The sequence below is a fragment of the Aquarana catesbeiana genome, linkage group LG10 (assembly GCF_042186555.1).
Source record: "Aquarana catesbeiana isolate 2022-GZ linkage group LG10, ASM4218655v1, whole genome shotgun sequence".
Taxonomy (NCBI): domain Eukaryota; kingdom Metazoa; phylum Chordata; class Amphibia; order Anura; family Ranidae; genus Aquarana; species Aquarana catesbeiana.
The window spans coordinates 229,686,907-229,701,917 of record NC_133333.1 but is presented as its reverse complement, the minus strand read 5'-3'; the positions used below and the strand labels follow the sequence as shown (position 1 = coordinate 229,701,917).

The 15,011-nt window shown below is 44.3% G+C and overlaps 1 protein-coding gene across 1 annotated transcript in view; it reads left to right on the top strand.

Moving 5' to 3' along the window:
* Positions 1 to 296: 296 nt before the first annotated feature.
* The window catches only part of LOC141111257 (indolethylamine N-methyltransferase-like), a 76,881-nt gene continuing 62,166 nt past the window's right edge, over positions 297 to 15,011 (top strand). Inside the window, exons 1-2 of the mRNA XM_073603400.1 lie at positions 297 to 515; positions 3,021 to 3,228. Of these exons, the coding sequence (XP_073459501.1) occupies positions 365 to 515; positions 3,021 to 3,228 (359 nt within the window). The 5' untranslated portion in view covers positions 297 to 364. The remainder of the gene's footprint in view (positions 516 to 3,020; positions 3,229 to 15,011) is intronic.

Here is a 15,011-nt window from a genome sequence, read left to right as displayed (position 1 = left end):
AAAGTTATAGACCCTTCATTTCTTTGGGCAAACTTACAAATTCTGCACGGGATCAGATAATTATTTTCCCCACTGTATAATATTAGGGTGTTCTAAGTCATTTTCTAGCAAAAAATACAGATTTTTACTTCAAAACAACAAATGTAAAAAAAAAGCCTGGTCTTAAAGTGGTTAAACCTTTGCAAACTCAGATGACAATCATACCTCAGTCAGCACTATTCCCATGACTGCTTTATAAATATATTTATGATTATATTACAATAAAATGTAACCACCTTATTTCAAAGGAATATAAATAGAACTCAAACATTAAAGCTTAGTTGAAAGCAGAAATCAAAGAGGTGAAGTTCAGCATTGCAGGACGATGGATTCCACAACACATAAATTCTATCATGTACATGGAATGGATTCCAGAGATTTTCTTGATACTTATTTCTCTAATAAGGAGGACATGGTCTTTGCAGAGGATTCTATAAAATTTCCAATGGCGATGTTTCACTATCAGTTCAGCAGCGGTATGTACAGCATAGATTGATGTTTTTTAACAAAAAATGTTAATAAATCTAAAGCCTCGTACACACGATAGGATTGTTGACCAACAGAGCATCAGACTTTTGTCTGAAGGGCGTGTGCCAGGAACTTGTCTTGCATACTAATGGCACATAATTGTCGGCCAACAAACACGAACGTAGTAACGTACTATGTGGAATTTTAGCTCTTGAGCGCCACCCTTTGGGCACCTTCTGCTAATGCCGTATTTGGTGAGCATTGATTCCGAGCATGCATGTTTGTATTTGGACTTTCGTGTAACGGACTTGTATACAGACAGTATGAAAATCTGACAACAGACCGTTGTCCACTGAAAATTTACTAGCCTGCCATCCAACATTTGCTGGTGGAAAGTTGGACAACAATTGTCTGATGGAACGTACTAACGGTCAGATTTTAGGCCAACAGTCTGTAACCACACACTTCCCTGACAAAAATCTCATCGTGTGTACGAGCTTATGAGTATCACTAACATACATGGGAGTCCCCATAGCCCTGTCCTCACAGTTTTCTATTTCTGGTAGAGGGGGAATGCTTTATTTCTTGCAAAAAAATCATGCTGTTTCTATAAAAAAAATTATTCACCTCACTATGGACTCTTCCACATTTTGTTGTGTTACAACCTGCAATTGAAATTGATCCGATTGATATTTTATATCACAAATGTACATGAGATTAGATTGAATTTTCTAAATAGATAACAAAGATCAACACAAAAAAATGGGTTTCCTCTGGAGCAACCAATCTCCCTCTGATTTAGTATAATTGGATAAATGAAGTCTACTTTTGGGTAATTAATGTTCCTGGAGTAAGCAAGTCCAGGATAAGGGTTTAGACCAGTTCCAATCAAAGTTGGGTTCTAGAAAGAATTTTTAGAAACTTCTACAGCGGGTGTTAAAAAACATTTTATTGTGAAAAGCTGTCTTGGGTGCCACTTCCATGGGAGGCAAACAACAACTTCAAGATTGAGCCTCTGTCCATTTACTCCATCCACTGGCACAATGAAGAGATGGAGAACTCCAACTTGAGGTGGAGAGGTCAACAGTGGCAGCCTGATCCAAAGAAGATTATTGTAAAACAAAATCATAAACTGGTACCACATTATGATGAGACAATAGCAAATCATAATTTATTTCTTATGACGGTTTTATTTGGTGAATATGTCACTCTTGATCAGTATATTATCACGTTTTATTTATTTGCTTGCAAAAGGTCAATTCACAAACATTATCATATTTGTTTTCTATCTTTAAGCCCCAGTTTACACTTGTACGACTTGTCATGCAACTTTGCACCCCAAAGTCACATGACAAGTTGCACCCCATGTTTTCCAATGAGTACTGTTCATATTTGTGTGACTTAAAACTCATGCACATAGGGCGTTTTTCCTTTCACTTTTAGGAGCATCAGACGTTTTTTTTTACAGGTTAAAAACGTCTCTCCATGTTATTCTATGTGTCCACATAGGCTTTTAGGAGCTTTTAGTGTCATAGGCATTTTCAAGCTGCAAGAAAACCCCAGAGCCAGAGCGTTCTTAGGCCGCAGCGTTACAGCTATAAAAACGCCTGACGTGGCTAAATGTGTGCTAACGCTGTATACAGCACTAAGCCCCGTCAAGTGTTTTTAAGCTGCAGTAATTGGATTTGGGAGTGGAAAATAGATGAGGGCAGAGAAACACTGCTAAACACCAATGCAGCATGAAAGGGGGAATCCTGCAAACTCTGATGTAAGGAGGAACTCTGTGTGCATTAACAACATTAACGCCAATGCAAAACACTTCTAAAAGGGCATTTTTCCTGGTGTCAGTACTAGCTTTGCAGCCTGTTTTTTTTAACGCACTTTGTGCATAAGGCCTTAAAGTCACAGCAACTTTAAAGTAGTTCCTGTACTAATTCAGATTTTCATGTGACATGAGGCCCATAGACTTCAATGTAAACCCTCAAAAGTCACATTAAAGTTGCACCTGAATCATATACATGTGTGTGCGACTTTGTAGAGCACACGCAGTCACATGGTCAAAGCCAAAGTTGCAATAAAGTCGCACTCGTCCAACGTGGCATCAAACTCGCATCAAATCACACTGTAAAGTCACAGTGGAAATCACACAATTTTGAAGTTGCACAAGTGTGAATGGAGCCTAAATGATCAGAACAGATGTAGAGCAAAGTGACTGTTTCTCTGCAAATGGCCCTCTGATCCCTTTATACTCACCTTACCCTCTCTCTCTCTCTCTCTCTCAGCTCCTTGCTCATCTGGTGCTTTCATATATGGAAGATAATGTGACATATAAGTCTGGGCCTAGCAGGAAATCCCAGAACCATATTATTAATTGGTTGGGAATAATTTTTTAAAGCTATTTTCATCTAGCACTGTCATTAAATGCCAAATGTTATGAAAGTGTGAAATCTTTTTTTTTGGCAGTGAAATTAGTTTCGGGTAAGATAACATCTGAATCTCTAATATTCCTCCAGGTCGAGTTGAGGGTACATTTTTGATTGACATCAGCATTGGTTCCGCCATTCACAATCTTTATTCTGCCTCCAATTCCTTTAGAAATATAGTCATATTAAAATTCCAGGAGAAATGTATCATGGAACTGAACAGATGGCTACATGACCGTACCGGAGCATATGATTGGTCGCATACATCATCAGCCGCAGCTGAGTTAGAAGGAACGAGGTGACTTGTCCCCTAATGATTCATCACTTTCTGATTTTTGCATTTTAGGTTGCAGAAGATTATTTCTTTAAAGGCAAATTCTATTGTGTTTGAGTATATTTCATTTATTAAGTTGTTTAAAATACAAACTTTTTTTCGTGTTTTTAGTCAGGTAACTTTGAAATATTGTATTTGAAATGTTAAAATCTATTTTTTTTATCCAGCAGATGGAGCTCTCAGCTCTTTATAATGTTTGTATTCTGGCTCTCCTCATCTACTGTGCTGAAAAAGCCTATTCACATTGTTTAAAGTAGAAGTCCAGTCAAATCTAACCCTGCTCTCACCCCCATTCTAAGCCCTATACTAACTACCCTGTAAAGGAAGGATGTCTATGCTTACCTATTCTGAGGGCCCTCCGGTCCAAACTGAACATGGAAGCCCCATAGTAAGCCTATGAGTGAAGAGTAATCACTTCTCAAGGTCGGTCTCCACCTGTACCACCTCAACTGCATACTACCAAGTGCTGGCCCTGTCCATTACAGGCTTCACAGTAGAGGAAAATGGTCCGTTTGGCTGCACATCTGATAACATCACCTTAATTTAGACATATTCCAAAATAGACACTCCACAATGTACAATTGAGGGAAAATAGCACTAGTTGGTGTGCCATTTTCCCTCGATTGTACATTGTGGAGTGTCTATTAGGAATATGTCTATATTAAGGTGATTTTATCAGATGTGTGGCCGATCAGACACTTTACCTCTACTGTGAAGCCCATAACGAACAGGGCCAGCACCTGGTTGTATGCAGTGAAGGTGGTACAGGTGGAGACCAACCTTGAGCAGTGATTACTCATAATATAGGTGTATTAAAAAATCTCAGCAGACTTGTTTTTCATAAGCAGCTGGTATTGGCCCATTAACATGTAGAAAAGTACAGAGATCTTGTACTTACTGTAATTGCTCATTAACCACTTGCTTACTGGGCACTTAAACCCCCTTCCTGCCCAGACCAATTTTCAGCATTGAGCACTCTTGCACTTTGAATGACAATTGCGTGGTCATGCAACACTGCACCCATATGACATTTTTATCATTTTCTTTCACACAAATAGAGCTTTCTTTTGGTGGTATTTAATCACTACTGGGGTTTCATAGTTTGTTATAAAATTTTGCAAACAGGTAATTTTTCTCCTTTATTGATGTGCGCTGATGAGGCTGCACTTATGGGCACTGATAGGCTGCACTGGTGGGCACTTATCAGGAGGCACCAATAAGGCTGCACTGATAAGTGTCACTGATAGGCGGTACTGAAGGGCACTGGTAGGCGGCACTGATAAGTGGACCTAATAGGTGGCACTGATAGGCACTGGTAGGTGACACTGATAGGCAGCACTGATAGGTGGCACTGGTGATGCAAAACCGGTGGGCACTGATTGGCAACACTGGTAGACAATGATTGGCAGCACTGGTGGACACTGATTGGCAGCACTGGTGGACACTGATAGGTGGCATTAGTGGGCATTGCTTAGCAGTACTTATGCGCACTGGTAGGTGGCACTGGTGGGCACTAATGAGGCGGCAGTGCCTCTCTGTGTGAGTGACCAATGTCCCGTTTACAGAAGCCGGTAATCGGCTTTTTTTTCCCTCCTCGCGCTGTCAGCACGAGTAAAAAATCGACCTCTTACTCCGATGTGTGATCAGCTGATTCTGATTGACTGGATGAATAAGGTGAATATTTATGCATATAAAAAGAGAAAGGTAATAATAATTTTCGATAATGAGATGTATTTTATATATTGTGAGGGGTTAGCTCGGCAGCGGGTGTGTGTGACCCCCTGGATGGGTTCACCACACAAAAACAGGCACAGCAGACAGCTTGGTAGGTGAAACAAAAAACAAAGGTGCGGTTTATTCAGACTAGATGCATTGAAAAAATAACAGAAAAACAAAAAGAAACATGAAAAGAAATCCTGGTCAGCTTGACCGCTTACTACACACGTAGATTCCCTAACTAACAACTGGGTGCAGCCTTGTGCTGCCCCAGACCCTATCTCTCTTTGAGAAGTTTTGCCACACAGGCGTTAACTCACCGCAAAGCTCAGATACCACACTCCCCAGTCTACACAATCACAGAACTGGTTCCAGGATGGAGCATCTCCCTAAGCCTGCTGGGGTGTTTTCTATAGGTCTTAATGAGCCCACTTACTTCAGCTGGGCTCATTAACTCTTCCCCTGCAGGACTCCCAGCACTCCCCCTAGTGGTATAAGTCAGCATAAAGCCTGAATCTAGGGCATACATATTTTCCATCCTGGATGCAACCAGGTGTTTTTACCTGCCTGCTGTCACATACCCCCCCCTCTTGTTTCAACCTTGGGGTTGGAACACACGCAGTCAGGCACGCATGTACTCGAGACAAAGCATCCACATTCCCCATTTTAACGCCAGGGCGATGCTTTACTGTAAAGTTGAATTCCTGTAGGGCCAGGAACCACCTATTTATCCTTCTATTGGTCTCCTTGTTTTGAGCCATCCACTTTAAAGGAGCGTGATCAGTTACCAGGTCAAAGTGCCTACCTAATAGATAGTACCGAAGGGAATCTAGAGCCCACTTCACAGCTAAACACTCCTTCTCAATTGTGGCGTAATTTACCTCATGGGACTTCAATTTCCTGCTGAGGTAAATGACTGGGTGCTCTTCCCCGTTCCAGACCTGGGACAACACTGCTCCCAACCCAACGTCTGATGCATCAGTTTGTACAACAAAGTCCTTAGAGAAGTCTGGGGAGTACAACACTGGCTGGCTACATAAGGCGGTTTTTAATGACTGGAATGCTGCTTCAGCCTCTGGGGACCATTTGACCATGACAGACTCTTTCCCTTTTGTCAGGTTGGTGAGGGGCACAGCCTGAGAAGCAAAATGGGGGATGAATCGCCGATAATAGCCAGCGATTCCCAGAAAGGCTCGTACCTGTTTCTTGCTGTTGGGACGTGGCCAACTCTGTATGGCCTCAACTTTATTGACTTGAGGCTTTATCACTCCCCTCCCAATAGTGTACCCCAGATATTTGGCCTCCTCCTGTCCAATGGTGCACTTCTTTGGATTGGCTGTAAACCCAGCTTCCCGTATGGAGTCTAAGACTGCTTGCACTTTTGGCAGATGTGAGACCCAATCTGTGCTATGGATAATCACATCATCCAGGTAAGCTGCAGCATACTTCTGATGGGGCCTCAGAATTTTGTCCATTTTCCGCTGGAATGTTGCAGGTGCATTCTGTAACCCAAACGGCATTCTCTTGTATTGGAACGCCCCATCTGGGGTTACAAACGCCGTTTTCTCCTTGGCCGACTCGGCCAGGGGAATTTGCCAATACCCTTTGGTGAGATCGAGAGTTGTCATGTATCGGGCTGTTCCCAGCCGGTCGATCAACTCATCTATACGCGGCATGGGGTAGGTGTCAAATTTTGTAACTTTATTCAATTGTCGAAAATCGTTACAAAACCGCCAGCTCCCATCTGGTTTGGGCACTAGTACGATAGGACTGGACCAGTCACTCTGGGACTCCTCTATCACACCCAATTCCAGCATCCTTTGAACCTCCCCACGTATTGCCTCCCGTCGGGCTTCTGGTATTCTATAAGGTTTTAGTTTTACCCTTTCTCCTGGCGGGGTAATAATATCATGCTCTACGCCAGAGGTTTCTCCCGGTAGCTCAGAGAAAATCTCTTTGTTGCGAAGTACAAACTCTTTAACCTCCTGTTTTTGGGGTTTCGATAAGGAGACTGCGATTCCAACCTCAGGAACAAAGCAATCAGACTGGACCGGTGACAAAGTCTCTGCGACTAGGGATTCCCTATCCCTCCAGGCTTTCAGCAGATTGACGTGATATACCTGTTCCGGCTTTCGCCTTCCTGGCTGTCTAACCCTATAGTTCACCTCACTCACTTTTTCGAGAACTTCGTATGGACCTTGCCATTTGGCCATGAATTTGCTTTCAACCGTAGGGACTAGCACCAATACCTTATCCCCTGGGGAAAAAGTACGGGTCTTGGCCCCACGGTTGTACACTCTCTGCTGTGCTAACTGCGATTGGGCCAAATGTTCCTTTACGATTGGCATTACCTGTGCAATTCTATCTTGCATCAGGGCGACATGCTCAATCACACTCCTGTGGGGAGAACTCTCATTTTCCCAAGTTTCCTTGGCGATATCCAGCAGTCCTCTTGGGTGTCTCCCATAGAGTAACTCGAAGGGTGAGAAACCCGTAGAGGATTGGGGTACCTCCCTAATGGCAAACATCAAATAGGGTATTAGACAGTCCCAATTCTTTCCATCTCTATCCACCACCTTCTTTAACATTTGTTTTAGGGTTTTGTTGAATCTTTCAACCAACCCATCTGTTTGGGGGTGATACACAGACGTACGTAATTGTGTCACTTTGAACAACTTGCATAGTTCTTTCATAACTCGGGACATAAAAGGTGTACCTTGGTCCGTAAGCAGTTCCTTACAAATACCCACACGGCTAAAAACAAGTGATAGTTCTTTGGCTATGGTTTTGGCCGAGGTATTTCGAAGAGGAATCGCTTCCGGATAACGGGTGGCATAGTCCATTATAACCAAAATGTACTGATGCCCCCTAGCGGACTTCATTATCGGACCTACCAAATCCATTGCGATCCTCTCAAAGGGGATCTCAATGATAGGAAGAGGTACCAGCGGGTTACGGAAATGTGGCATAGGTGCCGATTTCTGACACACAGGGCAGGAGGAACAATAATTTTCTGTTTCCTTCATGACCCCAGGCCAATAGAATCTCTGCAATACTCTCTCTCTGGTTTTCTCTGTCCCCAGATGACCTCCAAGAATGTGCCCATGGGCCAATTCCAACACCAACTTCCTGTAAGGTTTGGGCACCACAAGTTGCTCAACGGTTTCTTCTGCCCTTTGAGCCACTCGATACAGTAGGTCCCTTTCCACAGTGAAGTACGGGTAAGTGCAAGTTTTTTCTGGGTTCACTAACTCGCCATCTATTTTCACCACATTCTCCCGTGCCTTTATTAGGGTGGGGTCTTTTAACTGTTCTGTGGCAAAATTTTCCCTGTGAACCTCAAGATCTGAAAATTCCACAGACGGCATGTTTTCATCTGAGGATGTTGGCTCCTCCCCATTTTCTCGAGTTTCCCCTGCCAATACCGACAAGGGAAATTCTGGAGAGTCCTCACCACTCTCAGAGGAATTCTGGTCATCATCTTTCTGGTCTATAGGGGCACCAGTGGGGGGCTCAGGACAATCCCAGAGTTCCCAGAACATTGGAAAATCCCTTCCCACAATGGCATCATGTGGTAAGTGAGACACTAACCCCACCTGATGAGAGAGGTTACCTTTGTGGGTCTCAAAAAACACTGAAGTTACAGGATACTCTCGGGTGTCCCCATGCACACAAATAACAGCCACCTTGTTATTCCCAGAGACCACTGTAGTAACTAATTCAGCCTTTATCAATGTCACCAGGCTACCTGAATCCAGCAACACATCCACATTTCTACCATTAATACACATTTTACATAAATGTTTCTCAGGTCCCCGAATGGCAGTACAAGCGACTGTCGCAAACATCGACTGACGTCTGTCCCTTATAAAGTCACATTGCATAGGTTCATCCACAACTGGGCAATTAGCTGAAATATGTCCCTCTTGCCGGCAGCGGTAGCAAATAATCTTTTTCGCTGCCTCTTGCGGCCTGGGCTTCCCGGGCTGCTCCCGCCAGACATTAGGTTGAACCCCCACCTTCTCACTCTCTCCACCCTCACCCCTTGGAGTCATCTTACCCGCCACTGGGGATGGTCTGGTCTTAGGGTGGAAAGTCCGTGAGTCCCTGGAAGAGGTGGTCAGGTTCTCTGTAGCCAAGTACCTCTCAACCAGATCCACAAGCTTATCTGCAGTTTCTGGGTCTCCATGGCTTACCCATTTTTGGATGGAAGTAGGAAGAGCTCTCAGAAAACGATCCATAACAACACGTTCCACAATGTTTGGTGCGGTCAAAGTCTCTGGCTGCAGCCACCTCCTGCTCAGGTGAATGAGATCATACATTTGAGACCTGGGGGGTTTTCCAAGCCGGAAAGTCCAGTTATGTACACGCTGAGCCCGGACGGCCAGGGTGACACCCAGCCGTGCCAATATTTCTGTTTTTAGCACCACATAGTCTTTTGCTTGGTCCGGCTCTAGGTCATAATAGGCTTTCTGCGATTCCCCTGTTAACAGAGGGGCCACAAGTCCAGCCCACTGCTCCTTAGGCCACTTTTCCCTTTCAGCAGTCCTTTCAAATGTGGTCAAAAACACCTCCGGATCATCCTCTCCAGTCATTTTTGTCAGTAAACGGCTCACACCAAAGGATGCAGTATTAGTGGAACCACTTGCCTCACTGGTCTGCGGCCGTTGCTGCATTAATGTCTCGATTTGTTGTTGGAGTCTCTGCTCTTGCTTTTGTAACAGCTCTATGAAGCGGGCCTCAGATTGCTGCTGGGCTTGTTGCTGAGCGTCCAGACTCTGCAGTTGAGCTTTCTGCTGAGCTTCCAGACTCTGCTGCAAAGTTGCATTTGTCCGCTGCTGATTTGCATTTGCTAGAGCCAGCTGTCTCAGTATCTCCTCCATGCTGGCCTTAAAAAAAAAAAAAACTGCCCGCATTCTCCACCAACTGTGAGGGGTTAGCTCGGCAGCGGGTGTGTGTGACCCCCTGGATGGGTTCACCACACAAAAACAGGCACAGCAGACAGCTTGGTAGGTGAAACAAAAAACAAAGGTGCGGTTTATTCAGACTAGATGCATTGAAAAAATAACAGAAAAACAAAAAGAAACATGAAAAGAAATCCTGGTCAGCTTGACCGCTTACTACACACGTAGATTCCCTAACTAACAACTGGGTGCAGCCTTGTGCTGCCCCAGACCCTATCTCTCTTTGAGAAGTTTTGCCACACAGGCGTTAACTCACCGCAAAGCTCAGATACCACACTCCCCAGTCTACACAATCACAGAACTGGTTCCAGGATGGAGCATCTCCCTAAGCCTGCTGGGGTGTTTTCTATAGGTCTTAATGAGCCCACTTACTTCAGCTGGGCTCATTAACTCTTCCCCTGCAGGACTCCCAGCACTCCCCCTAGTGGTATAAGTCAGCATAAAGCCTGAATCTAGGGCATACATATTTTCCATCCTGGATGCAACCAGGTGTTTTTACCTGCCTGCTGTCACAATATATATTAAAACTGAAATCTGGGCAGATATAAAAGACTCAGATTAATGGAGCTCTGTAATCATTTTAAATGCAAACACTGTAAGTACCTGAATCCAACCTGTTATCCGCCTCTTGCAGTCTCAGTACTACAGGACTGGAGTGGGAGAGGAAAAAGCAGCACATGTTCATGTGGTGATAGAAGGAAGGAGCAGAGTGACAGAGACAAGACCATCACTTTGCTGCTTCTCATATCACTGTCCAGTCACAGAGTGGGGAGGGTCCAGGACAACCTGGGCTAAGAGGAAGTGGGTTCAATGATCCTGGCCATCAGACCGAGGACATCAAGTGGCAGAAAAATGGTACTATGGGGGATATCTCTGGACTGAAGGTGAATATTGCAGAAAAATCTGGTTGTGTTATTTTATCTTTTAACATGCTATTCATCTTGTTATTTGTATCTAGAGTTCTGTTTTTTTTTTTTAATCCTAAAATTGATAGATATAGTATAGAGTAGATATAAAATAAAATCATGTTTATTTGTATTTGATCAGAAATTAGTGGATGTGCTTTCCAGATCTGTTGGATTAGCTGGTGGGTATTAGAGTGGTGTATTAGGCTGCCCATAGATGTACGGGCTGAATGAAAAAACTGGTCAGATCCCCCTATTCACACATTCAAGGTGGATGAATGAATCCTCCCTGCTGTGTCATTGTCTTCCTGCAGCACTGATCGAGCATGGAGAATTCAACAGGGTGGTTGCACAGAAGTCAATCGTTGGATAAACTTCTATGCAACTACAGTGCCCATAGATAGATTGAAATTCGGTCAGTCCCTGCTGAACCAGTCTAATTTCAATCCATGTATGGCCAGCTTTAGATAGGAGATACTGAATAGGGATGAGCCGAACACTCCCCCTCAGTTCACACCAGAACAAAAAAATTGTGTGAACACCGTTAAACTCTAAGGGACAAAAACGTGAAAAATCAAAAGTGATAATTTTAAAGTGCTTATATGCAAGTTATTGTCATAAAAAGTGTTTGGGGACCTGGGTCCTACCCCAGGGGATATATATCAATGCAAAAAAGTTTTAAAAACTGATGTTTTTTCAGGAGCAGTAATTTTAATAATTCTTAAAGTGAAACAATAAAAATGAAATATTCCTTTAAATATCGTGCCTGGGGGGTGTCTATAGTATGCCTGTAACGTAGTGCATCTTTCCCATGTTTAGAACAATACCACAGCAAAATGACATTTCTAAAGGAAAAAATGTCATTTAAAACTTCTTGCGGCTGTAATGTATTGTCAGATTCCGGCATGGGTCCCCCCCAGTCCATTACCAGGCCCTTCAGGTCTGGTATGAATATTAAGGGGAACCCCGCACCAAAATGTTTTTAAAAATTGCGTGGGGGTCCCCCCAAAATTCATACCAGGCCCTTCAGGTATGGTATAGGTATTAAGGGAAACCCTGCACCAAAAATGTTTTTTAAAATGGCGTGGGGGTCCCCTCCCCCAAAATCTATACCAGGCCCTTATCCGACCATGCAACCTGACAGCCTGCAGGAAAAGGGGGGTATGAGAAAGCGCCCCCCTCCTGAACCATACCAGGCCACATGCCTTCAACATGGGGAGGTTGTTTTGGGGTCCGCCCTATGTGAATGGGTATCGGGTACATTGTACTCCTACACATTCACCAAAAAAAGGTCAAAAAAGTCAAAATGACAGTAGACAGTTTGGGACAAAAAAATAAAAATGTCCCGTGATGTCCATTCATCTTTGATTACAGCGTCCGACGTTCCCAAGAAAAAAAACCCTACAAACCGGAAAAACTCGACCTCCATGATAAGCCCTCCACCCGCAGCCCCCACAACCACCGGGCAAGGGTTGTGGGGTAGAGGCCCTTGTCCCCATCCCCATGGGGACAAGGTGTTTTGAGGTGAACCCCAAAACACCCCCCCATGTTGAGGGAATGTGGCCTGGTATGGTTCAGGAGGGGGGGCGCTCTCTTGTCCCCCCTTTTCCTGCCACCTTCTAGGTTGCATGCTCGGATAAGGGTCTGGTATAGATTTTAAAGGGGACCCCATGACATTTTTTTTTTAATTTTGGCACAGGGTTCCCCTTAATATCAATACCAGACCTGAAGGGCCTGGTATGGATTTTGGGGGGACCCCCACGCAATTTTTTTTTTAATTTTGGTGCGGGGTTGCCCTTAATATTCATACCAGAACAAAAGGGACTGGTAATGGACTGCCCCCCCAGTCCATTACCAGGCCCTTTGGATCCAGTATGAATCACATACCGTTTTTTTCAATGATTTATATGTATACTACATTACAGCCACGAGCAGTTTTTTTCTTTAGAAATGTCATTTTGCTGTGGCATAATAAAACACATTACACAGATGCGCTACTTTACAGGCAGACTAAGGAGACTCCCCAGGCATGATATTTAAAGCAATATTTCATTTTTATTGTTTCACTTTAACCACTTGCCGACCGCTGTCAGCACATATACGTCGGCAGAATGGCACAGCTGGGCAAAGTAACGTACCTGTACGATATTTTGGATTTCCCGACGTGCGCGCGTGCCCCCCGGCGGCGCGCCCACGCGCCCTCCGCGAGCTCCGTGACCATGCTCGCAGGACCCGCGGACTCGATCGCCTCTGGGATACCCACAATTGTGTCACGGAGCTAAAGAACGGGGAATTGCCGATGTAAACAGCATCTCCCCGTTCTGTCTAGTGACAGGACACCGATCGTCTGCTCCCTGTCATCGGGAGCAGCGATCAGTGTCATGTCACTGCAAGCCCACCCCCCCCACAGTTACAATCACTGCCCAGGACACACTTAACCCCTCCCCACCCTCTAGTGGTTAACCCCTTCACTGCCAGTGACATTTTTACAATAATCAATACAATTTTATAGCATTGATCACTGTATTAATGCAAATGGTCCCAAAAATGTGTGAAAATTGTCCGATGTGTCCGCAATAATGTCGCAGTCATGATAAAAATCACTGATCGCCCCCATTACTAGTTAAAAAAAAAAAAATATTAATAAAAATGCCATAAAACTATCCCCTATTTTGCATACGCTATAACTTTTGCGCAAACCAATCAATATACGCTAATTGCGATTTTTTTTTTACCAAAAATATGTAGAAGAATACGTATCGGCCTAAACTGAGGAAAAAAAATGTTTTTTTATATATTTTTGGGGGATATTTATTATAGCAAAAAGTAAAAAATAATGCGTTTTTTTCAAAATTGTCCCTCTTTTTTTGTTTATAGAGCAAAAAATAAAAACTGCAGAGGTGATCAAATACCATCAAAAGAAAGCTCTATTTGTGGGGAAAAAGGACATCAATATTGTTTGGGAGCCATGTTGCACGACCGTGCAATTGTCAGTTAAATCGACGCAGTGCCGAATCGCAAAAAGTGCTCTGGTCAGGAAGGGGGTAGAAGTGGTTAAGCATCATTAAAATCACTGCTCCTGAAAAAACTGCATTTTTTAAAACTTTTTTTGCATTGATACATGTCCCCTGGGGCAGGAGCCGGGTCCCCAAACACTTTTTATGGCAATAACTTGCATATAAGCCTTTAAAATAAGCACTTCTGGTTTTTCGTGTGGGCGGCTCCGCTGCGGGTGACAGTGCGGGCGGCTAGGTCAGTGAGTGGGCGGGTGAGAAAGGGGGGGTAGCTGGGCGGCTCCGTGTGTGACTGTGAGTGGGCTGCTGGCCAATCAGGGAGCCGGCAGCCAGGGGAGCAGAGAGATGACATCATCTCTCACCACCCTGTGGCCTGCGCCCGCCCTGCATCCCTGCAGTTCTGCCCTCATTGTGAAGGCAGCTGTGGGCAGCAGAGACATTACATGATCTCTCTGCTGCCTGACTCTGGGACATAGCAAGAGACTCCTCAGCAGGAAAGTGACACGGCAGGTGACAATCCGCATCTGATGACAGGCGACATGGCAAGTGACAATCTGCAACGTGTGTGTGACAGACCTAGCCGGGAGAGAGACTTTTGGAGGGGACTGAATGCTAGCCTCTTGCCGATCGATCGTGGGCCCTGGCAGTTGGGGGAACGGTGCTCTTTGTGAGCTGTATGCCTGGGGACCCTTGAGGTGGTATTACTGTGGATTCGGGTCCTGGTCCCCCAGACACAGACTCTGGGGACCCTGGATTTGCCATATTAGAAATACTGGCTGATTCATAATGCTGGGACAAATACTGTTAGGAGATGCTGATGTCAGTTCCAGCCACCTGTCTGTCTGTTGCCTGCTAGAATGTGTATTTTAAATAAGTCTGAGCTACAAGACAGCCAGTCTGGCCTAAAGGTCATGTCTGAGTCATCTAGGCTGTCTAAAGGGATTAGTTAATTAGCCCATGCTAATTAGGTTTCTAGTCACAGGTGTATGTTCAGAGTAATATGAGCAGGAGGTATACACCTCCTCTTTTACTGTATAAAAGAGCCTGTATTCCTTTCAATAAAAAAGATTCCTGGTTGAACTTACATACAGCCTGCCTGGTGTTTGTTCTGAGCTACACAACTGGATTAGAACGGCACATAGCTGTAG